Below are 24,393 nucleotides of genomic sequence, written 5' to 3'. Positions count from 1 at the left end.
GTCGGGAAGGATGTCTGTCGATATTCACTGCCAGCCCCTCTGTCGCTTTCTCTCCCTTTAACAATAGCGTCTGTCACCACCGCCTGGTAATCAGATACAACAGACTTCTGGTCTGCCGCTAAACGTCATGACAGATGCGCGCGGTGAGCAAATGTAAATAGAGCCCGCTGCGGATGTGGATTAACCAGAACATAATAGAAAATAAAACATGTTTGTACTCTGCCGTTATCCCTATTTTAAAAACCCTCGTTTATTATGGTAATGTTATTGGTTATCGCTTTGACGTTTACACTTCGAAACGTTTGGACAAATGGGTGGATTTAAGAGTTTGGAGAGCGAGAAGGGATGAGGTTTTAAAAAAAAAACGACATTTGTGTTGCAACAGATTATCTGTTTAAGAAAATTACGTTTGTAATTTAAAGTCAATAAAAATGATTCATAATAATTATAATAATCATATGGACTGTAATACTTCGACTACTACAAAAGTGTATTATTATTATTATTATTATTATTATTATTATTATTATTATTATTATTATTATTATTATTATTATTATTATTATTAATAATAATAATAATAATAATAATAATAATAATAATAATAATTTGGTTATATTTTCAAACCGGGACGAGACCATGTAAAAAAAAAGTAAAATGAACGACTTTCTTTCAAAAAGCCAGACGTAAATACATTTCAAGTTGCACAACACTATATAGAAGGGATACAGAATCGTATATGCGTGATTGTGTCGCCTTATATAATACAAACATAGATCCATTGAAGGAGCGGGTTAGCTAGGCAAGAATGGTCTACTTTTACCTGTAGCGGCGATTTTAAAACCCGGACTGGATTCTCAACCGGGATTTGATCCGGATCCAATACGACAATGCTCTAAAACGGGGATGTCCAATCCCGGTCCTGGAGCGTAATTCCACTCCTGGGTTTAACAAGTAAAACGAGAGAATGAACGACTTGAGGGTCTGGGCGGGTGAAGCTTTAATTGGTTCAATTAAATAATTCAGAACAAGGTTTGGAACAAAGACCAGGACTGGAATCGCCCTGCAGGATCGTGATTTGGTCGTCCCCCCCCACACCCCTGCTCCAAAATACAGACGAGGCGCAACATACTACTAGACTAGATTTTTTTTTTTAAGTGCATTTGAATTATAGTTTCTGTCCAATGAGTCCAGTCAAAAGGATACATTATTTCAGCATCGCAGTTAAACAATGAAACGGGTTTTGCTGGTGTAGCGCGGGGGGGTGCAGGGGGGGGGGGGGTCTTAACCGCTTTATAATTCGACACAATGGGCCGGGGTCCCTCCGTCCCTCCCTGTATTGTACTGGCGGTGCTGGGAACAATAGGCGCCGCGGATGAAGGAAGGATGTACGCCGAGGGGGGGGGGGGGAGAGAGAGAGAGAGAGAGAGACACAGAGAGAGAGAGAGAGAGAGAGAGATTGTTTTTTTAGTGTATTTTTCGCTGTGACGTCATCCTTCTTTTTTTATCATACGGAGTGGAGCAACTGGGCTAGGTTTAGGTAAAAAACACACGACCCGAGGGGGTTTCCACAGACGAAAAAATAGCTGCAAACCGTTCATAATATTATTATTAATAATAATAATAATAATAATAATAATAATAATAATAATAATAATAATAATAATAATAATAATAATAATAGCCTAATAATTTACGCATCTGACCTATTTTTACAAGGAGGACGTTGCACTGGGCATTAGCTGTCGTTGTGTGTGTGTGTGTGTGTGCGCTGCCGTGAACAAAAAAAATGCTGATTTCTCGAAAGCTGAGCAAATTTGGGACGTCCTAATAGTGTTGCAACACTCTGGCGAGATCTTTTTTATTTTTGATGCGCTATACAAACCAGAAGGGCAGAAAACACACAGCGGCGGCTGCTGGATTTGATTGTAAAACATTATATATTATTATTTTTTTTAAAAAAAAAAATCTTGGAAAATAGCATCGTAAGGTGCGTTCACCGGCGGATTTCTGTCGCTTTTCAAAGGAGGACTGGACACATTTTAAAAGGAAATCATAATATTCTCTACATTTTGTTTTGTTTTAACACCTTGGCGGATAGCCTATACCTACGGATTATTTTTATATTCATATTATTGCACGATTCCTATGAAGGCAAACCGGATTACAGCCGAACAGATAATACAGGCGTGTGTCAGTTCAATCGCTGTCTGTCGCCGTCAAATCTTCACCACCCAGATTTGAATTTCCCCGGATAGCGTTTGATACATGAGGGAAAAGACAACGAGCCACAACGCCAGCGGAGCGCAGGATGATGCGGCGCTGCCTTTAAATAGAGGTCGGGGCTTTAATACAAAAACGACCAATTATTATTACTGTATATAAATGTGCTTAAATAAATAAAAGACAACAGTGTAATAAATGCACATTGTTAACTGAATTATTTCTGCTAAGAAATAAATAATAAAGAATTAAAATAAAGACGGTTTTTTTGGGGGGGGGGGGTCTTATTTTGACTTTCATCAACTGGAAATACAGATTTTTTTTTAAAAAAAATATCAGATATAAAGATGGGAAGCGACAGTGAAGTTTTGAACCGGGAGCTTTCTAAAATGACAGACGACGACTTGTTGGCGTGCAGCAAAGAATTTCTGGTCCAGCGTTTGAGAAAAGAGGAATCGGATAAGATCTCCACCCTCATCCAGCGGGGTCGGCTTATAAAAGAGGTCAACAAGCAACTGCAAGAACACCTGCTGGAGATACGAGAGCTCAAGGTGGTCAACCAGCGGCTGCAGGAGGAGAACCTGGAGCTCCGGGACCTGTGCTGTTTCCTCGACGACGACCGGCTCAAAGTGAAAAAGCTGTCCAGAGAGTGGCAGCTCTTCGGCCAGCACGCCTCCAAGGTGATGCGGGAAGACCTTGCGGGCTTCTTGAAGAAGCTGGCCGAGCTCGAACGCCTCCAGGAAGGGCTGGTCAAGGAGAATTTGGACCTCAAGGAGCTGTGCTTGGTTCTGGAAGAGGAGTGTGTGAGCCGAAGCGACAACAGCCCGGCCGGGTCGTCGGAACTCAACCTGCCGTGTTTGGCTCGGGATTTCGGGGACGGCAGTTCGAGTACCGGCAGCGTTGGAAGTCCAGATCAGCTGCATATTGTGTGTTCACCGGATGACTGAACATAATAATAATAATAATAATAATAATAATAATAATAATAATAATAATAATAATAACATAAAAACACAACTAAGAAGAACAAGCAGCTATTGGTTTTAATATAACGCTGGAATATCTGAAGAACGCGTTGAGAAAAAAGCAAACAGCTTTTTAAAAATGGTGTCTGTAGTTCTTAGCAGGTGACCAGAGAGACTGTCTATCGAGGGGGGAGGTCGTGTGCACTACTGGGGGAAAAAAATGTATATATATATATATTTGTTTGTTTGTTTGTTGGGGGGGGGGGGGGGGGGTCGGGGGTGCATTTTATTTCGTGCATTTTAAAAATGATAGATAAAGCTCGCTACCCTCGCTGAAGAAACCGAGTTATTTTTCCAATGTGGTTTATGTTGTGTTATGTATCCCAGTGCTGTGACCGTATCAGCTGCAGCTGCTCAAACGCCGCAAGCCTCGCTTTCTGCAAGCGCACCGGCCTTTCAAAGGAAAGTCATCTCCTCTGTCATTTCCAGACTAGCATTTAACTGGGAACATTTTGCAAACACTGTGTAGAGCAGTCCTATCGCACAGCAGGGTGATCCATTCCAGGTTTCACTGCTACCAGCTTGATCAGCCCCCAGTGTGTCTAGCTAACAAGCTCAGGTGTGTCTGATTATTAAACTCCCAGTGAAACCAGGACTGGATCATACTGCTGTGCAACGGGAGTCTGATTCCCAGCCCTGCAAGACTCCTATTGCACCGCAGTGTGATCCAGTCCAGGTTTTACTGCTACCAGCTTGATCAGCCCCCCAGTGTGTCTAGCTAACAAGCTCAGGTGTGTCTGATTATTAAACTCCCAGTGAAACCAGGACTGGATCACACTGCTGTGCAGCGGGAGTCTGATTCCCATCCCAGTACTCTAATCTGCTGTGGAGAGCGCATTTGCCATTAGACAGCAGGCAGTACGTTTTTAGAAATGACAATTAAGGTGAATCTGGCTAATTGTGAAATAACGTCAAACTATTTAGGTTGGTTTAAGCTACCCTCAGTTATATTATAAATTGTGTTAGTTTCTGTTTTTTCAATTTTGCATATCACCTTTTATTTAAAATCAATTTGAATCATATTCTGTCTTTACAATAAAAAAAAATATGATGAATGCATCTTTATACTGTATGAGGTGTGAGATTTAATTCTAGATGCCCGCCAATCACATTTCGGTGTCTTTAGGGTCAGAGCCTCTTATTGGCTGCAAAGCATGTCAGTCAATAGGAACAAGCAGCTGATTGGTTAATACACAAAGGCCCTGAAGCGGGTGGGAGCAATTTCACCCGCTGGGTGAACCTTAAAAGCACGTGTTGCAAAGAGAGCTTTCTTTAATATCTGATGTGTTGATTTAAAATGAAAATACGTGTGTTTCTTTCGAAACTGCACATTAGAAGCCAGTATACAGCACTGTGCAAATGTATTCAAGCGCCCCGTTGCTTCTGTAGTTTTAATTTGCTGTGCAGATGAAATCAAACCTCTGGGACTGGAAATCTGGGGGAAAATTGTCAAAAGAGGCAAATTAGCGATGGTCTGATTTAATTGATGACTTTAATAGGCCGCACATGCAATTCATTTACAACAGCAAGAGAAAGAGCACAGCCAAGTACAAGGTTGTCCTGGAAGAAAACTTGCTTCCTTCTGCTCTGACAATGTTCCCCAACTCTGAGGATTTGGTTTTTCCAGCAGGACAATGCTCCATGCCACACAGCCAGGTCAATCAAGGTGTGGATGGAGGACCACCAGATCAAGACCCTGTCATGGCCAGCCCAATCTCCAGACCTGAACCCCATTGAAAACCTCTGGAATGTGATCAAGAGGAAGATGGATGGTCACAAGCCATCAAACAAAGCCGAACTGCTTGAATTTTTGCGCCAGGAGTGGCATAAAGTCACCCAACATCAATGTGAAAGACTGGCGGAGAGCATGTCAAGACGCATGAAGGCTGTGCTTGAAAATCAGGGTTATTCCACCAAATATTGATTTCTGGGACTCTTCCTAAGTTAAAACATTAGTATTGTGTTGTTTAAAAATGAATATGAACTTATTTTCTTTGCATTATTCGAGGTCTGACAACACTGCATCTTTTTTTGTTTTATTTGACCAGTTGTCATTTTCTGCAAATAAATGCTCTAAATGACAATATTTTTATTTGGAATTTAGGAGAAATGTTGTCAGTAGTTTATAGAATAAAACAAAAATGTTCATTTTACCCAAACACATACCTATAAATAGTAAAACCAGAGAAACTGATAATTTTGCGGTGGTCTCTTAGTTTTTTCCAGAGCTGTATATATTATTTCAAATATATATGATCTGCAAATTACAAAGTGACTTCATGGCTTCACCCGGTCCCAGGACCGTGTGGAAATCTGCATACACAGCTGGGCAGGAAGATGGTTCCTGTGTGGACAGGAAGTGAACTTCCCGTGATGTCATGGCGCTGGTCGGCCCGGTTTATTCCTCACAGGAATTCCTGAGGAAAAACCAAGGAACCGCACCCAAAACAACATCCTGGAAAAAAAATAAAGACACTGCATCCGACCGGAGTCTTACTCTGAACTTCCTTCGAGAAGCCTCGCTCAGCAGTCGTTACATAAATCCATTCACAAGTGGGTTGATTTTAAAACACGAGGAAAAAAAAAAAACAACTGTCCTTCCCTCACCTTTACAACAGAGTACCAATCCACGGCAAGCCCCCGAGTGTTTTAAAAGCAGATTGGATAATAATTCGCCTCTGGTTACAAGCTCTGGACTTTAACCACTGGATCACACTGCCTCACAATAATGTAAAAAGTTTATCCCAAATATAACCGTTTTTTAAAAAAATTAAACACACACATATACAGCTCTGGAAAAAATTAAGAGACCACTGCAAAATTATCAGTTTCTCTGGTTTTACTATTTATAGGTATGTGTTTGGGTAAAATGAACATTTTTGTTTTATTCTATAAACTATTGACAACATTTCTCCCAAATTCCAAATAAAAATATTGTCATTTAGAGCATGCATTTGCAGAATAACAAAAAAGATGCAGTGTTGTCAGACCTCGAATAATGCAAAGAAAATAAGTTCATATTCATTTTTAAACAACACAATACTAATGTTTTAACTTAGGAAGAGTTCAGAAATCAATATTTGGTGGAATAACCCTGATTTTCAAGCATAGCTTTCATGCGTCTTGACATGCTCTCCACCAGTCTTTCACATTGATGTTGGGTGACTTTATGCCACTCCTGGCGCAAAAATTCAAGCAGCTCGGCTTTGTTTGATGGCTTGTGACCCTCCATCTTCCTCTTGATCACATTCCAGAGGTTTTCAATGGGGTTCAGGTCTGGAGATTGGGCTGGCCATGACAGGGTCTTGATCTGGTGGTCCTCCATCCACACCTTGATTGACCTGGCTGTGTGGCATGGAGCATTGTCCTGTTATTTTGACCAGTTGTCATTTTCTGCAAATGCATGCTCTAAATGACAATATTTTTATTTGGAATTTGGGAGAAATGTTGTCAGTAGTTTATAGAATAAAACAAAAATGTTCATTTTACCCAAACACATACCTATAAATAGTAAAACCAGAGAAACTGATAATTTTGCAGTGGTCTCTTAATTTTTTCCAGAGCTGTATATAAGTAAATATATATCCACAAACATTTGATTGTTTCTGTTCATTTATTGTCTGAAACATTTTCAAACACACAGACATTATATATATAATTTTTTCTCTAAAAATAAATTATATAAAAATATTTTTTATCACCAATATATATCTATCTATAGTCTCATTTCAATGTGGACACATACAGTATATAATTGTACATCTCAAAACATGCTTGGAATCGCTGGGATAAATACATACAACTTTTTTTGAAGTGTCATAATGTATCATGTGGTAGAAATGCATGTTATGAAGAGAAGGACTTATTCTTAAACTTACAACCATCAGGATTTCAGTGATCCTTAGCTTATTTAGAGAAGCATACAAATACAAATTAAATTTAAAAAAAAATAGCATGCCATCAAATATGAGAAACTGACAAAGTGTTCAATCTCATTGAAATGAATCACAAACAATAATAAATATGTAGCATCCACTTTCTGATATAGCATGTATCACATATCTGACATAGTATATATCACATGCCTGATATAGCATGTATCACATATCTGACATAGTATATATATCACATGCCTGATATAGCATGTATCACATATCTGACACAGTATATATCACATGCATGATATAGCATGTATCACATATCTGACATAGTATATATCGCATGCCTGATATAGCATGTATCACATAGAGACAACCTGAAGCCTCTCCTTTAAATCTCTGCCTCTGGTAGATACAGCATCAGAATGATTCATCAGTTGATTTTTGGATTAGTGCTGAAGTGCGTACAGTAGCAAACGCAGAAGGGATTTCGAATTCACTACTAGAGCAGGAGTCTCCAAACCTGGTCCTGGTGAGCTACTGGGGCTGCTGGTTTCCGTTTCAACCAATCCCTCGGTTACTCAATGGAACCAGTTATTGGCTTAATTAGTCAAGATGAACAGGTGCTCCAGGTCTTCAGACACTGGATGATGTAAAGACACCTAGAAAACGTGCTGGATAAGGGGCTCTCCAGGAGCAGGTTTGGAGACCCCTGGACTAGACTGAACTCAAACAACCCAGCACAAACTCGCCTTGTGAATTGTCATTACCACTCGTGTGAATTCAGATACAGAAATGTATATAAAAAATAAAATTAAAACAAAAAAAACAATTGTTAACGGTTAAACGATTAAAACAATGATTTATTTCAGGACGTTTCTGAACAAAAGCCCTTTTCGTTTAGTTTTTTTTTTAATTTTAGCAGACTGCAGCTATACACACACACATATATATATATTAGGAGGCACATTTCATTGAATTCAATGCATTTCCAACTCTCAACCATCCATTAATCCATTGGTCCACTCATTCTCTTTATCTCTGGGTCACTTTGGGTTGGTCATCTATGACTCTGCCTCCCACACTCGCAGGCTCCTCCCCTCGGGGGCGGGGCTCAGAGAGCCAGCAGTGTGGGAGAGCTGAGTGAATCGGAGGCCTGGTCTCCACTGCTGCTGCTGCTGCTGCGCCGGTGAGCCACAGCACAGGCCTCTCCGAGGGGGGGCGGGGCGGAGGACGAGGAGGAGGAGGAGGGGAGGGCGTCCAGGGGGGCGCTGGGGTAGGTGAACACCAGGCTGGCGGTGAAGGGGGTGAGGGAGGGGGTGGTGATCAGAGTGGGGGTGTGGAGGGCGTCGGGCTCCTCGATCGAGGGGGGCAGTCGAGAGAAAGGGAGGGGCGTTTTTTTCCGAGATGCTGCTGTCCGGTCCCTGCGGGTGATGGAGAGGTCAGCCGGCTCTGTCCTGTCCGCTCCCCAGGGTTCGGGGTTCCGCTCGGAGTCCGTCTCCGACTCGGGGATCTTGCAGATGGGCCGGTGAGCCTGCAGCACCAGCTCCAGCTTCTCCTTCTCCTTCTCCAGCTCGGAGACCTCCTTCTGCAGGGAGGCTTTGTCGCTTTCCAGCTTCTCGGTCTCCTGAGAGGGACGGGGGGATCACAGTGAGCGTCTCCCTCAGCACAGTCTCCATGGTTCTACTGTGCATAATAGTTTACCCTGGTTTGTTGTTTTTTAATCTGTTTTACCAGACCTCTCTGTAATTTTGTTCGCCGCAAATGTGAAGTCTAAATGTAACTGATAATTCTGCAAATCTAGTTTTGATATGCTTTACCAGACCTCTCTGTGCTTTACGATGCTTCCCTATGCTTTACCAGACCTCTCTGTGCTTTACAATGCTTCCCTATGCTTTACCAGACCTCTCTGTGCTTTACAATGCTTCCCTATGCTTTACCAGACCTCTCTGTGCTTTACAATGCTTCCCTATGCTTTACCAGACCTCTCTGCGCTTTACAATGCTTCTCTATGCTTTATGACACCTGGTGGTAACAACTGGAAATACCAGGCTGAGAAATGAACCTTGGTTTTAAAATACATCATTATAAAACAGCAGTGGTGTAAATCAGACTCCTGTTGCACAGCAGTGTGATCCAGTCCAGGTTTTACTGCTACCAGCTTGATCAGCCCCCCCCAGTGTGTCTAGCTAACAAGCTCAGGTGTGTCTGATTATTAAACTCCTAGTGAAACCAGGACTGGATCACACTGCTGTGCAGCGGGAGTCTGATTCCCATCCCTAAAATAGATGTAGTTAAATACAGAGTTTTTTAAAAAAAGCGTTTAGTTGCTTTGTTAGAGTTTTGCACAAAAAAAAGAAACTTCTTTTTTTTTTTTTGTCTATTTGATAAACTAGCAGTGAATGCCTCTTGCCGTTACTCACGGTCTGCAGGGTGTCGGTGAGCTCCCGTCGCCGGTTTCGACACTTGGCCGCCGCCAGCTTGTTCCGTTCTCTCCTCACCCGCCGCCTCTCCGCCTCCTCTGGGCACAGCTGCCAAAAAAAACAAACAGTCAAACCGTGCTAGAGGCGTGGAGACAGCACTAAATTATTAGTATTTATTTGTTTTTTTAGCAGACGACCTTATCCAGGGCGACTAACAGCTGTTATAAAGTGTCATTACACAATATCACTAGCTGCATCCAGACAGCGTTAGATGCATTCAGACAGCGCTAGATGCATTCAGACAGCGTTAGATGCATTCAGACAGCGTTAGATGCATTCAGACAGGGTTAGATACATCCAGACAGCGCTAGATGCATTCAGACAGCGTTAGATGCATTCAGACAGCGTTAGATGCATTCAGACAGGGCTAGATACATCCAGACAGCGCTAGATGCATTCAGACAGCGTTAGATGCATTCAGACAGCGCTAGATACATCCAGACAGCGCTAGATGCATTCAGAAACCGTTAGATGCATTCAGACAGCGTTAGATGCATTCAGACAGGGCTAGATACATTCAGACAGCGTTAGATGCATCCAGACAGCGTTAGATACATTCAGACAGCGTTAGATGCATCCAGACAGCGTTAGGTGCATTCAGACAGCGTTAGATGCATCCAGACAGCGCTAGACGCATCCAGGACATCTATACTGCACGGGAGTCAATGCAAACTCCCGATGAACACTATGGGTGCGTTCACGGAGATCATTCTGCGCAGAATCTGCCTATAAACTAACATGCGCGCGTGTGTCAGTGTGGCGGCAGAGACATTACTGTGGGGCACTGCCCTCCTGTGGGAGTAACCTGTCACTACACTGCCTGGAGGAATGGCTCAATCTCACAGACAGACAGACAGACAGACAGAGAGACAGACAGGCAGACTAAAGGGAGGAGGCACACAGACGCCACCCCGGTGAGTCAGCAGCAGTCTGCAGTGCACATTCATTCAGGTGCGGTTACCCGATTAATCAAATATTAAAACAGACCGGGCACAGTTATGGGCTATTGCATCACCAAGTAATTTAGCAGACGCTTTTATCCAAAGTGACTCACAGAGACTAGGAGGGTGAACTCTGCTTCATCAGCAACTGCTGCTGCTGCTGCAGAGTCACTTCCAATAGGAGCTCGTTTGTTTTACGTCTCATCCGAAGGACGGAGCGCAAGGAGGTGAAGTGACTTGCTCAGGGTCACACACACACACACACACACACACACACACACACACAGGGAGTCAGTGGCTGAGCCGGGATTTGAACCTCCTGGTATAGACCCCCTTTTCTCTAACCGCTGGGACCGGCGAGGCGTTGATACAGGGCGCAGGCAGTACCTCTCTGTACGGTTTGAAGTAGGCTTGCACAACACAGAGCTGGACTGTGGCTTGCTTCTCGCTTGTCTTTGTACGGTGTGTCAGCATTGCTATTCAGATGGTTTAGTAAAACGGGAAGGGCCGTGCTGTGCAAAGCGGTGAGGCTCAGAATCGGCTACACAGCGTGTCCGTTTAGTTTAGTTTCATCACGGTGTGCCCGAAGGCAGGGCCAGACACAGACTCATCTCGATAGTGCAGCAATAATACAAAGAGATATCTACATAGACCGTACTCAATAAAATAACAATGCAGCAATAAAATAATTGCAAACAATTACTATCGATCCAGAGATATATACTTATATATACACGCACATTATATATATACCGTCAAAAACCTATAAATACCTCCAATGTATTGATTCAAACACAGGCTCCCTTGAGAAAGATAAGTACAACATATCGAAACGTTGGGCAGCTGGCTCTGAGCTATATATATATATATATATATAGAATGTTTCTCCAAAGAAAATATTACCAAAAATCGCTACGAACCATTAAACACACACACACACACACACACACACGCACACACACACACACACACACACACACGCACACACACACACACACACACACGCACACACACACGCACACACACACACAACGTTTTTGTCTACCATGTGACACCAACGCGCGCTATCGTTTTTATTGCAAGTCAAGTCCACGCTGGACCACGAAGACCGTGCAGAACTGTCCGGCCAGGGACAGACGGTGCCAATACTGACGATGAGTCAGCGAAACGTAAAGGTGACTCAGCGTGTGCGGTTCGTGAGTCACCTGACGGGCCGCTTCCTGTCTTTGCGAACGGCATTCCACTTGAATTAGCGCGGGGCGAGGGAGAGGAAACGGGAAGGAGTGATCCTCGCATTCCAGGGAAGTGAACCATCCCTCCCTCCCTCCGTCTCTCTCTCTTTCTCTCTCTCTCTCTACATTGAATATACACGTTTGCGGTGTTGTGTGTTTCTTTCAAAACTACACGGACAAGGTGACATGCGCGGAAGCGTTCTGTTAGCCAAAGCAGGCCTTTCACAGCAACTAGTGTGATTAACAAGCGCGTTCTCCGGTTAGGGCAAGCAGTGTGGAGTAGTGGTCAGGGCTCTGGACTCTTGACCGGAGGGTCGTGGGTTCAATCCCAGGTGGGGGGACACTGCTGCTGTACCCTTGAGCAAGGTACTTTACCTAGATTGCTCCAGTAAAAACCCAACTGTATAAATGGGTAATTGTATGTAAAAATAATGTGATATCTTGTAACAATTGTAAGTCGCCCTGGATAAGGGCGTCTGCTAAGAAATAAATAATAATAATACGCTATCATTACTTCCTGTGCTCAGACACACAGACCCGCTCCGACAGACAGACAGACCCACCCGCTCAGACACACACACGAAGTGGGAAAGTCCAGCTGAGTCACGATTATTTCCAATTAAACCATTTAAAAAACAAAGCCCTGTGTGACTCAGCATTTTGGACAATAGCCGCGCTCATAATTTAAACCGACAGTTCACCAACAGCGGCCTTTCAAGCTTGAAACTGGGTCTCAAGAAAAATGGGGTTATACATTTTAGGGCGGCGGTATTAAGACCATGTTTCGACTATTAAAATAGAACGTCAATGCAGAAGTCAATTTCTGAATGCCTTAGTCAAATAAATAAATAAATAAATAAAAGTAGAAAGCGTATTTTAATAGACAGTTCAGGATACAAATAAGGAGGCTGTGTGGTCCAGTGGTTAAAGAAAAGGTCTTGTAACCAGGAGGTCCCCGGTTCAAATCCCACCTCAGCCACTGACTGGCTGTGTGACCCTGAGCAAGTCACTTCACCTCCTTGTGCTCCGTCTTTCGGGTGAGACGTAGTTGTAAGTGACTCTGCAGCTGATGCATAGTTCACACACCCTAGTCTCTGTAAGTCGCCTTGGATAAAGGCGTTAAATAAACTAATAATAATAATAATAAATAAAACGAGTATCCGTAGAATATTAAAATAAAAAAAAGTTTAAAAGGACTCACGTGGTCGTCGTGCCTCTTGCGTCCAGTGAACCCCGTGGTCCGGATCACTCCCTGCCGGCCCGAGCCGGGGAACCGGGGCTGGGGATGAGCGGCTTGAAGGCGGGGGGCGGAGGAGTGGGCGAGGGGGGAGTAGGGCAGGGAGCGCGGGAGCTGTCCGGACACAGTGGTGCTGAATCCAGCGGGCTGTACCATCCACTGCAGCTCCTGGCTGCTGGCGATTGCATTCAGACTGGGGACAAACTGACCAGCGCCAGACCGCGCTTCAAGACTGAACTTCTGGAAAGCAAGACTCTGTGTTAGTCACAATAAAAATAATAATAATAATAATACTGTACTGAATTGTACCTATATATCCAGCAGCAAAATCTGAATTAAAAAATAAATATTGTGATCGTCTCATTTAATTGACGGCTTTAATAGACCACGCACGCACGCACGCACGCACACGCACGCACGCACACACACACGTGCAATTTAAAACCGCAAGAGAAAAGGTACGCGCAGCCGCAGATGATAAAACGCACGAGACCTTTTTTAAGAAGTTCTTTACCTAATTTAAAAACCCAAAGAGGTCTGACGCATTTTCACACAGGAGCAGCTGTTCTTTCTATAGATTACTGAGCGGAAATTAAGATTCTCACACCCAGAGGTGTTTTCATGCAGGCGGGTCTATAAAGGAGATCGATGACACACCTGCAGGTGCTCCGATGGATCTGCACAGCGCTCTGTATATCCACACAAGTCTGTGTGACTAAATACAGTATTGTGTAAGAAAGGCACATTATCGTGTTGTGCTTGGTTAATTTGAACACAGAAATGGTGTTGTCCCTGTATGAACTCAGAACTGTGGTACATTCAACATATTTGTTCCAAGAGTGTATCTGTCGGATGAAACGTGAAACAAACGAGCTCCTATTGGAAGTGACTCTGCAGAGGCAGCAGCAGTTGTTGATGATGCAGAGTTCACCCCCCTAGTCTCTGTAAGTCACTTTGGATAAAAGCGTCCGCTAAAGGACTAAATAATATAGGACATTGATTATATATATATATATATATATATATATATATATATATATATATATATATATATATATATATATACAGATAGATAGATACATAGATAGATATCTAGATAGATAGGCAGGCAGGCAGCAGTGTGGAGTAGTGGTTAGGGCTCTGGACTCTTGACCGGAGGGTCGTGGGTTCAATCCCAGGTGGGGGACACTGCTGCTGTACCCTTGAGCAAGGTACTTTACCTAGATTGCTCTAGTAAAAACCCAACTGTATAAATGGGGAATTGTATGTAAAAATAATGTGATATCTTGTAACAATTGTAAGTCGCCCTGGATAAGGGCGTCTGCTAATAAATAAATAAATAAATAAATAAATAAATAAATAATACGCTATCATTACTTCCTGTGCTCAGACACACAGATCCGCTCCGACAGACAGACAGACCCACCCGCTCAGACACACACACGAAGTGGGAAAGTCCAGCTGAGTCACGATTATTTCCAATTAAACCATTTCAAAAACAAATCCGTCTGACCAGTGAAGGCTCTAGAGGAGGGGTCCACACCCCGGTCCCGGGGCCCCCTCTGCTGTGTCTGCTGGTTTCCATTCCAACTGAGCTCTCAATCACTGAACCAGACCCTTCACTGAAATAACGATTTGTTTAATTAAAACTTTTTAAAAGTGTTCTCGGCTCCTAACAAGTGGCAGAGTTCAAGTTGCTTATAAAATGTTACAGTGAACTTGAGTTTATTTACAGAGACGGGAATCAGACTCCCGTTGCACAGCAGTGTGATCCAGTCCTGCTTTCACTGGGAGTTTAATAATCAGACACACCTGAGCTTGTTAGCTAGACACACTGGGGGCTGATCAAGCTGGTAGCTGTAAAACCTGGAATGGATCACACTGCTGTGCAATAGGAGTCTTATTTCAACCCCTGGCTTAGATTCGACACTGTTTAGATCAATTGAATAGATCTCGTAGTCTTTCAGTTGATTCCTTGGTTAATACAGGGAGTGGTTCTGTAGTAAAGCCGCAATGCAGACAGCGGGCCCAGGTGCACGGCACACTGTCTGTCTGGCGCTTCTCTGGTACCTGTGCAGAGTGCGCTGGTTATTCAAATCACCCGAGACCCGCATATATTCCTCCTGTGGTCATTGTAATCCAACCGCAGCCCTGCGACATCGTACAGCCATTGGCCGGAGCATAGAATCTGTCCATTATCATTCAATCCATTCCTATGACATGCATTTAGTCAGGATATCACTGCAAGACCCGCGTGTTTAAACTTGACTATTTTGTAAACACTTTTCAAACACGTCACCGCGTTTCTCATTCTAGAAAGGATTTCAAAACAGTTTATTTTGTAAACTCTTTGGACGTCTTTAGAATTTGAAACACTTTTTTTTTTTTTTTAGACATGTGTACGCGTTTATAACCGGGCTGGTGTTTAAAATCAAATGAGCAAAAACAGATTAACAGATTTTAAAAAAACGCAGAACGCTGAACAATTATTTAGAGTTCCAAATGACTGAACACCAGCGTGACGCCTGATGACGTATAAACACCGCTGTTTAGGAATAGAACGTTTCTATTTTAATACACGCGTCCCGTTTAGATATTAAACGCGTCACGCGTTCTTTGGTTTTACAGTGAGACTCATTCATTCATACATACATACATACATACATACATACTCTTTACTAGAGGGTCGTGGGTTCAATCCCAGGTGGGGGACACTGCTGCTGTACCCTTGAGCAAGGTACTTTACCTAGATTGCTCTAGTAAAAACCCAACTGTATAAATGGGTAATTGTATGTAAAAATAATGTGATATCTTGTAACAATTGTAAGTCGCCCTGGATAAGGGTGTCTGCTAAGAGAGAAATAATACATACACACACACACACATACACACACACACACACACACACACACACACACACACACACACACACACACATACATACGTGACCAGGCGCACGCCGTTGGCCACACATTACTCACAACTTAGATAAATCGTGATAATAATAATAATAATAATAATAATAATAATAATAATAATAATAATAATAATAATAATAATAATAATAATAATAATAATAATGTGATTAAAAATTATAACAAATCAACGAGTCACCTCGTGACACACATACATACATACATACATACAGAAAAGATAGATAGACAGATAGATAGATAGATAGATAGATAGATAGATAGATAGATAGATAGATAGATAGATTGATTCATTACTTAGTCTTCCAATTAATAAGAAATACTTTTAAAACAGGGGGGGGGCGTCTGTAAGCGTCAATATTGTAAGTTTATTGTAAGGCACTCTCCTCTCTAGATTTGTCACGTGAAAGTCTGGATACCTGCGGGACAGGTACATCACTCAGCCCGATTTCCGCGTGCGGAGTGAGACAGGTAAAAAGCCCTTACCTGTTGTTGCTGTTGCTGCTGTGACGTCGTGGTTGAAACGTTCAGACTCCCAGCGCCGCTCTCGTCGCTCCTCTCTCCAGCACCGGCGTATTCAGAACCGCTACCGCCGCCGTAGTGCCCGCTATAACCGCGAAACATATTCTCACAGGTAAACCTTCTCTTTGGCGTAGTTTTTCACCCACCCGAAATTTTTAAAACTTTTCCACTCCGAAATATATATATATATAACGCTCTTCTTTCTTGAAATAGTTTTTCCCTTTTTTCGATGTATTCACTGATGTCACCGACGACGTCTGAGTCACTTCGCAAGCCGGCTCTTTTTTATGAATGGAGAAGTGTGTAGGACGATTGAAACACGACATCAGGGAGGGGGAGGCGCGCATCAAAACACGCCTTTAAAAGAAAAAAAAACTCGCCTGAATACGACTTTTATTAATTAAAAATTACGCGACAGGCTAATTTTCAAGCCACCATAATTGTCTAACTTTAGGAGAAAGTCTTCGCTTTTAAACCCTACTTCTACAAAAAGCAGTACCCCTCATTGTGTAAAATGGTACGCTCCACTGATAGCCCGCGTGTGACGTACATGCCCATATATGGAGAGTTTCCTTCGGGTCTCCGGGATTCCTCCGTTCTCTGGTACGCGCTGCATTTACTGTATGAGGGTTCGTTTCCATACATTCATTCGTCGTTTTAAAAAAAAACAAAACACCATTTTTACATTAAATCTCTCAGCCAGCCTCCTCAGTTTCCAGCAATACAGACTGCGGACGTGGAAGAAAACATTCACGCTTTCGTTTTGTTTTTCACTATAAACTATAAATATAAACCAAACTGGTAAATCGAAACCTAAGCCAGTCCCGTTTCTAGACGAGACATATTTTGAGAACGAGGCATGTTGTATTGGCTTAAGTTTGAGAATTATTATTATTATTATTATTATTATTATTATTATTATTATTATTATTATTATTATTATTATTTATTTCTTAGCAGACGCCCTTATCCAGGGCGACTTACAGTTGTTACAAAATATCACATTACAAAAAGATCACATTACAGATAAGAGCCGTTATAAAGCACAATACAATCATTAGAACATGCGATAAGATGAGATTCAGATAAGGGCACAATAAATTATACAGTGAATAATGACATTGAAGAGCGAGTTCGACTCAGAGCAGTTAAACTGATAGTAAAATATAATTGCTTATAGGAATCAAACCCAGTCCTGAGTACGATAAATGGATGAGAAGGATTTCATAGAAGAACAATCACACACAAATAAAACGTGAATACGGCTCACATATGCGCATGCGTACGAAGCGCGTTGCAAACACACACTCCCAGGTTCGCAAATATTGACACAATCCCATTCAATTTAGAGCAGAGGCAACCGTACACACCAATAACCGAACCCTTGATCGGCAACGAAGCCATTCATCTTGAGACTCTGCGTGGGGGATGAGGGAGCGATGTTTCGCAAACGCTTGTAATACAGAAACGATACTGAAGTCCGTTTTCCCCCCAAGGTCCAGTTTGCCCAGTTTTCCCGGTTTCTAGAACACGAATCCGCGTAGAGACCCGGAGGCAGCGCTTCGTGGAGTTTTGTATCCAGCTGTGGTTTGAGGTGTGCCGGTAAACTCTTCTGCCAGGGCAGGCTGCGCCCGTGGAAAGAGTGACAGAGGTGACCGTTGGAGTCTCCAGACGATCGCCCCCCAGGTGACACCTTTTGGGGGTTAAAAGGGGGTGGGGTTTCCGTCCCCTACGCATGTCCTCGCCGGCTCTCTCTTTCCTAGATTTCTATTATTTTCCTTCCCCCCCCCTCCTTCCCTCCCTCCCCCTCCTTTATTTTTGTAAATACGTTTGTGTTGGTATTAAAATAACAGCCTTCTAAAAAAATTTAAAAACTGTTGAATATTATTAACTGTTGAATACAGTCTAAATATATATATATATATATATATATATATATATATATATATATATATATATATATATATACACACACACACCTCTCTCTCTCTCTCTCTCTCTCTCTCTCTCTCTCTCTATATATATATATATATATATATACACACACACACAGTGAGTAGAATTTAAATAGTGAGTTTTCAGCTTATCGATTACTTTTCTTCAATAGACAGACACATACATAAACAGATCGATCGATAGATAGACAGATAGGCAGAGATAGGGCAGCAGTGTGGAGTAGTGGTTAGGGGTCTGGACTCTTGACCGGAGGGTCGTGGGTTCAATCCCAGGTGGGGGGGGGGGGGACACTGCTGCTGTACCCTTGAGCAAGGTACTTTACCTAGATTGCTCCAGTAAAAACCCAACTGTATAAATGGGTAATTGTATATAAAAATAATGTGATATCTTGTAACAATTGTAAGTCGCCCTGGATAAGGGCGTCTGCTAAGAAATAAATAAATAATAATAATAGATAGATAGTCATTGTATTTATCTTGCTCTTAATTGTATTAATACTTGTACTGTGATTCTAGAAATGTATTTTTGTTTACGACTGTAAGTCGCCCTGGATAAGGGCGTCTGCTAAGAAATAAATAATAATAATAATAATAATAATAATAATAATAATAATAATAATAATAATGATAGATAGATAGATAGATTTGAGTACAGAGAATTCAGAAACAGCGCCCAGCTCTCTTTATCCCAGGAGAATCTGACGACTCATCAACCACTAGAAATACTTCAGGAAGAAGAAAAGTCGCTGTTTTTAAGAATTAGTTACAACCTTTGCATATATTACAGTTTCTTTCACTGCTGCAGGCCACGTCAAGCGTGTATTGACTATTTTAATGAATTCTAAACGATATAAAACCCTTGCATTGATGTATTTATGGTGCCAGAGACCACAAAGGCACTGCGCTGTGGGGTGGAGGCTCTGGTGCAGGATGTGACTCGGAGATAACACACCGCTGGCCGGGTTTCACTTCTCAGCCACATGAAGAGGCACCGAGCCCCGGCCGTTAGTTACTCAGCGGGCAAGAATCCGTCAAGCGTGCCAGGCCAGGGTGCGCGACAGCCGGTCACCGCTCGCATCAAGAGCCTGGCTGAAAAATCTCCTGTTCGCTGCTTTGTTTTCGTCTCCAAACGTTGCGACCACACGGTTTCTGGGAAACGCCGGCTGATATGTGATATAATGTGCTTTTAATTATTTTAAATTGGCTCGGCATAAACCTCTTCAGACAGTGATCGCTTTAATTAAATGCACGTGTTTTGGTTTTTTAAGACAATGCTGCTTGCAGACCTTTGCAAATTATCTTTATATTTAAACGTGGCACGTCATAGAATATTATATATATATATATATATATATATATATATATATATATATATATATATATATATATATATATATATATATATATATATATTTCAGATACTTTTTGACGGCTTTTCTAAATATCATATTAGTGTTTTAAAAACATGAATTGTATATACTTATTTTTAAATGTCAAAAGCCTGACAAAAGTGTATTGCATCTTTTCAAACTCAACCTAAGCAATATTAATTATTATTTTAAAGCACAGAAGAGGGTCGGACACCTGCTAAGACTGCGTGTCAAAAGAAAAAAACCAAAAAAAATAACAACGACATTGCCCGAAATGCATCGCTCTGCAATCCGGGCGCCTCACCGCCCCAAGCAAACACCGACCGGATCAAACCAAACGAAGCAGGGCGTGACTAGTGACGTCAGCAGGGTGATGTAATGCCTACGGCAAGCGCTCTGCGTGTGTCATGTGACTGTGCGTAATCATAGTCTACGTTCAGCTCCTCGCTGGAGGGTGTGTGAAAGGGTGTTAGGAAGTTTTACTAAATACTTAAGCGCGTCTTTTTTAGAAATTATTTTCTAAATTCCAGACACCTTAATTAGTTCAGTATCGGTCTAAAATGCCAAAGCATTAATTATGGGTGTGTTTTTTTTGAGTTAATGCGGAGATCTGAGAGCCAGCTAATAGAGAACTCAGTGCTGTACTGGGGATCTGAGAGCAGCTAATTCAATACAGTCTAGTATAGAGAACTCCGTGCTGTACTGGGGATCTGAGAGCAGCTAATTCAATACAGTCTAGTATAGAGAACTCAGTGCTGTACTGGGGATCTGAGAGCAGCTAATTCAATACAGTCTAGTATAGAGAACTCAGTGCTGTGGATCTGAGAGCAGCTAATTCAATACAGTCTAGTGTAGAGAACTCAGTGCTGTACTGGAGATCTGAGAGCCAGCTAATTCAATACAGTCTAGTATAGAGAACTCAGTGCTGTACTGGGGATCTGAGAGCCAGCTAATTCAATACAGTCTAGTGTAGAGAACTCAGTGCTGGGGATCTGAGAGCAGCTAATTCAATACAGTCTAGTATAGAGAACTCAGTGCTGTACTGGAGATCTGAGAGCAGCTAATTCAATACAGTCTAGTATAGAGAACTCAGTGCTGTGGATCTGAGAGCCAGCTAATTCAATACAGTCTAGTATAGAGAACTCAGTGCTGTACTGGGGATCTGAGAGCAGCTAATTCAATACAGTCTAGTATAGAGAACTCAGTGCTGTACTGGAGATCTGAGAGCAGCTAATTCAATACAGTCTAGTATAGAGAACTCAGTGCTGTACTGGGGATCTGAGAGCCAGCTAATTCAATACAGTCTAGTATAGAGAACTCAGTGCTGTACTGGGGATCTGAGAGCAGCTAATTCAATACAGTCTAGTGTAGAGAACTCAGTGCTGTACTGGGGATCTGAGAGCCAGCTAATTCAATACAGTCTAGTATAGAGAACTCAGTGCTGTACTGGGGATCTGAGAGCCAGCTAATTCAATACAGTCTAGTATAGTGAACTCAGTGCTGTGGATCTGAGAGCAGCTAATTCAATACAGTCTAGTATAGAGAACTCAGTACTGGGGATCTGAGAGCCAGCTAATTCAATACAGTCTAGTGTAGAGAACTCAGTGCTGTACTGGGGATCTGAGAGCCAGCTAATTCAATACAGTCTAGTATAGATAACTCAGTGCTGTACTGGAGATCTGAGAGCCAGCTAATTCAATCCAGTCTAGTATAGAGAACTCAGTGCTGTACTGGGGATCTGAGAGCCAGCTAATTCAATACAGTCTAGTATAGAGAACTCAGTGCTGTACTGGAGATCTGAGAGCAGCTAATTCAATACAGTCTAGTATAGAGAACTCAGTGCTGTGGATCTGAGAGCAGCTAATTCAATACAGTCTAGTGTAGCGAACTCAGTGCTGTACTGGGGATCTGAGAGCCAGCTAATTCAGTACAGTCTAGTATAGAGAACTCAGTGCTGTACTGGGGATCTGAGAGCCAGCTAATTCAATACAGTCTAGTATAGAGAACTCAGTGCTGTACTGGAGATCTGAGAGCCAGCTAATTCAATACAGTCTAGTATAGAGAACTCAGTGCTGTACTGGAGATCTGAGAGCAGCTAATTCAATCCAGTCTAGTCTAGAGAAGTCTGTACAGAGATAAAGACAAAGAGATTAAGTATGATATCTAACAAAAGGGGCACTATGCTGAAGTGGGCAGCCGTTGCTGCTGTTTTTTTTTTTTTTTGTGTTTCTCTTTGTTGAAAGAGATATCTGACAGTATATGTTGTAGGGGGGGGGGGGTAGCAGGATAATGAAACTGCACAAACTGACACAGAGGCACCTGACTGTGACACACACTGGCGCGTGAGGGGCCCTCTGGGTAAGAAGACCCTTTTGTTCACAGGCCTCCTTGCCAGGAGGGAGTGGGCGGGTCACAGCGTGCCTGAGAGAGAGAGAGAAAGAGAGAGAAAGGGTGACTCATACAGTCCAGCTAGCACACAGATATGCCATCTGCTCGCTTACTCTATTTCCAGGAATCGATAAGTAGTTTTATACATACAGCCCACTAGCCCGCGTGGTGTGCAGGGGGGGGGGGGGGAGTCACAAAGTCAGGGGAGCGCAGGGGTCCCCGAGGGTCTCCACTGGTAAAGGCACGGCTGCGTGGTGCGCAGAGGGGAGTCACACAGTCAGGGGAGCACAGGGGTCCCCGAGGGTCTCCCCTGGTAAAGGCACGGCCGCGTGGTGTGCAGGGGGGAGTCACACAGTCAGGGGAGCGCAGGGGTCCCCGAGGGTCTCCCCTGGTAAAGGCCTGGCCGCATGGTGTGCAGGGGGGAGTCACACAGTCAGGGGAGCGCAGGGGTCCCCGAGGGTCTCCCCTGGTAAAGGCCTGGCCGCATGGTGTGCAGGGGGGAGTCACACAGTCAGGGGAGCGCAGAGGTCCCCGAGGGTCTCCCCTGGTAAAGGCACGGCCGCGTGGTGCGCAGGGGGGAGTCACACAGTCAGGGGAGCGCAGGGGTCCCCGAGGGTCTCCCCTGGTAAAGGCACGGCCGCGTGGTGTGCAGGGGGGAGTCACACAGTCAGGGGAGCGCAGGGGTCCCCGAGGGTCTCCCCTGGTAAAGGCACGGCCGCGTGGTGCGCAGGGGAGAGTCACACAGTCAGGGGAGCGCAGGAATCGGAGGACTGACCTTTAATTCTCTTGAGCTGCTGTGAGGAATCTAAACTGGGGAGAAAAACAGGACATCTAGAATTGGCCACAGAGGCTGTGAAAGAGGAATGGTAGATATCCTGGGTAGATATTCCGGATCGATACAGTGCTGACAGTGCTATGGCGGGTGTGTATTTTTTTTTTTTGTCCTGGCTGGAGGGTGGGTGTGTGTGTGTGTATTTTAGAGTCTTGATCCTCCACAGGGAATATGAATCTGGACGACGCATCAGTGTGAGATTTTTACACGTGTGTCACACTGCAGTTTCTTCCTGTTGCAACATCTTTCATTCTACAGGATGAAAAAATAAAATAAAAAACGAGACACACAGAATCATACCCTATACCTCAGAACCTGCACTGAGGAGTCACAGCTTGTTTTAGCTCAAGCCAAATAAACGTATACCTCCTCCCTACTTCTGACCTTCCCTTTAAAGACACAGATCTCTGAAATGTCCAGTTTTGAAAGCAGCCCAGTTATCTCTGAGGTGTGAGAGTTGTCTGGCCCATTTCTCCTCATCAGACCCCCCCCCCCCCCCCCCCCCCACTCCTGTACTTACTAAACCAGTTTGATTTTCAGTTTCAGTATTTCAATTCCGTTTCAGTTTTTATTTACTTGATAAAGATTGTTAGGTAGTTTCTCGTTTTGAAATTATTATCTAGTTTCAGTTCAGAAAGATGTATTTCAGTTCTAGAATTTTTGTTTTTTCCAGTTTCAGTACCTTTGCATTGCAAGAGGGTGTCCGCTTAAACATGACTGGGGAGTTGTTATAGAAATTTTAATTTTTTAAAACCTTTTGTGTACATTTTTTAAAAACCCTTTCTTTCATTACATACATACATACATATACATATATATATATATATATATATATAACAGACAGACAGACAGATACAGATAGATAGATAGACAGATATAGATATAGACAGATACAGATAGATACAGACAGACAGACAGACAGAGACAGAGACAGATACAGATAGATACAGACAGATAGACAGATAGTTAGATACCCTGAATACACTACTGAAATAATTTTGTCAGGGTATCAAAGAGATTCAGGCGGGAAGCTTTTGAATAGAGACGTGATTCATTCCCTCCCTGGAGAGCTGATTCATTCTCACCCGAGAGACCTGATTCAACTCTCTGGCATCCCAGTGGCACGACCCCCCCCTTCCCTAAACGAGTTCCTGTTTATTCAAGCAAGGTGACTCACTTTCACTACAGGGCTAGATCAGGGGTACAAGAAAGAGTGAAAGAGGTTTGAGAATGACTACTTTCTATACCGCAACACAACCAAAACAACATGGAAAGTATTTGTGTGCGTGTGGGAATGCAAGGTTAGCAGGGAATGGGTTAAATCTATAGAATGAACTCCCTCAGCTTCATAGAGTCCAATGAAAGCTGCTGAAT

The 24,393-nt window shown here is 42.9% G+C and overlaps 2 protein-coding genes across 2 annotated transcripts; one reads left to right on the top strand and one right to left on the bottom strand.

Annotated features, from left to right (window-relative positions):
- Window positions 1-1,479: 1,479 nt before the first annotated feature.
- ccdc85b (coiled-coil domain containing 85B) lies at window positions 1,480-6,842 on the top strand. Its single transcript, XM_059012052.1, has 2 exons — window positions 1,480-3,753; window positions 3,925-6,842. Exon 1 carries the CDS (start codon window positions 2,571-2,573, stop codon window positions 3,168-3,170), a length of 600 nt encoding a protein of 199 aa, XP_058868035.1. The 5' UTR covers window positions 1,480-2,570; the 3' UTR covers window positions 3,171-3,753; window positions 3,925-6,842.
- Window positions 6,843-6,848: 6 nt separating this feature from the next.
- LOC117967771 (fos-related antigen 1-like) lies at window positions 6,849-16,850 on the bottom strand. The gene is made up of 4 exons (XM_059012051.1): window positions 16,439-16,850; window positions 12,984-13,259; window positions 9,550-9,657; window positions 6,849-8,753 (listed from the first exon to the last, which is right to left on the bottom strand). Exons 1-4 carry the CDS (start codon window positions 16,574-16,576, stop codon window positions 8,241-8,243), a joined length of 1,035 nt encoding a protein of 344 aa, XP_058868034.1. The 5' UTR covers window positions 16,577-16,850; the 3' UTR covers window positions 6,849-8,240.
- Between the last annotated feature and the right edge of the window lie 7,543 nt (window positions 16,851-24,393).

Source organism: Acipenser ruthenus, chromosome 43 (assembly GCF_902713425.1).
Source record: "Acipenser ruthenus chromosome 43, fAciRut3.2 maternal haplotype, whole genome shotgun sequence".
Classification (NCBI taxonomy): Eukaryota; Metazoa; Chordata; class Actinopteri; order Acipenseriformes; family Acipenseridae; genus Acipenser; species Acipenser ruthenus.
Note: the sequence above shows the minus strand (reverse complement) of the source record. Positions and strands in the feature narration are given on the sequence as shown.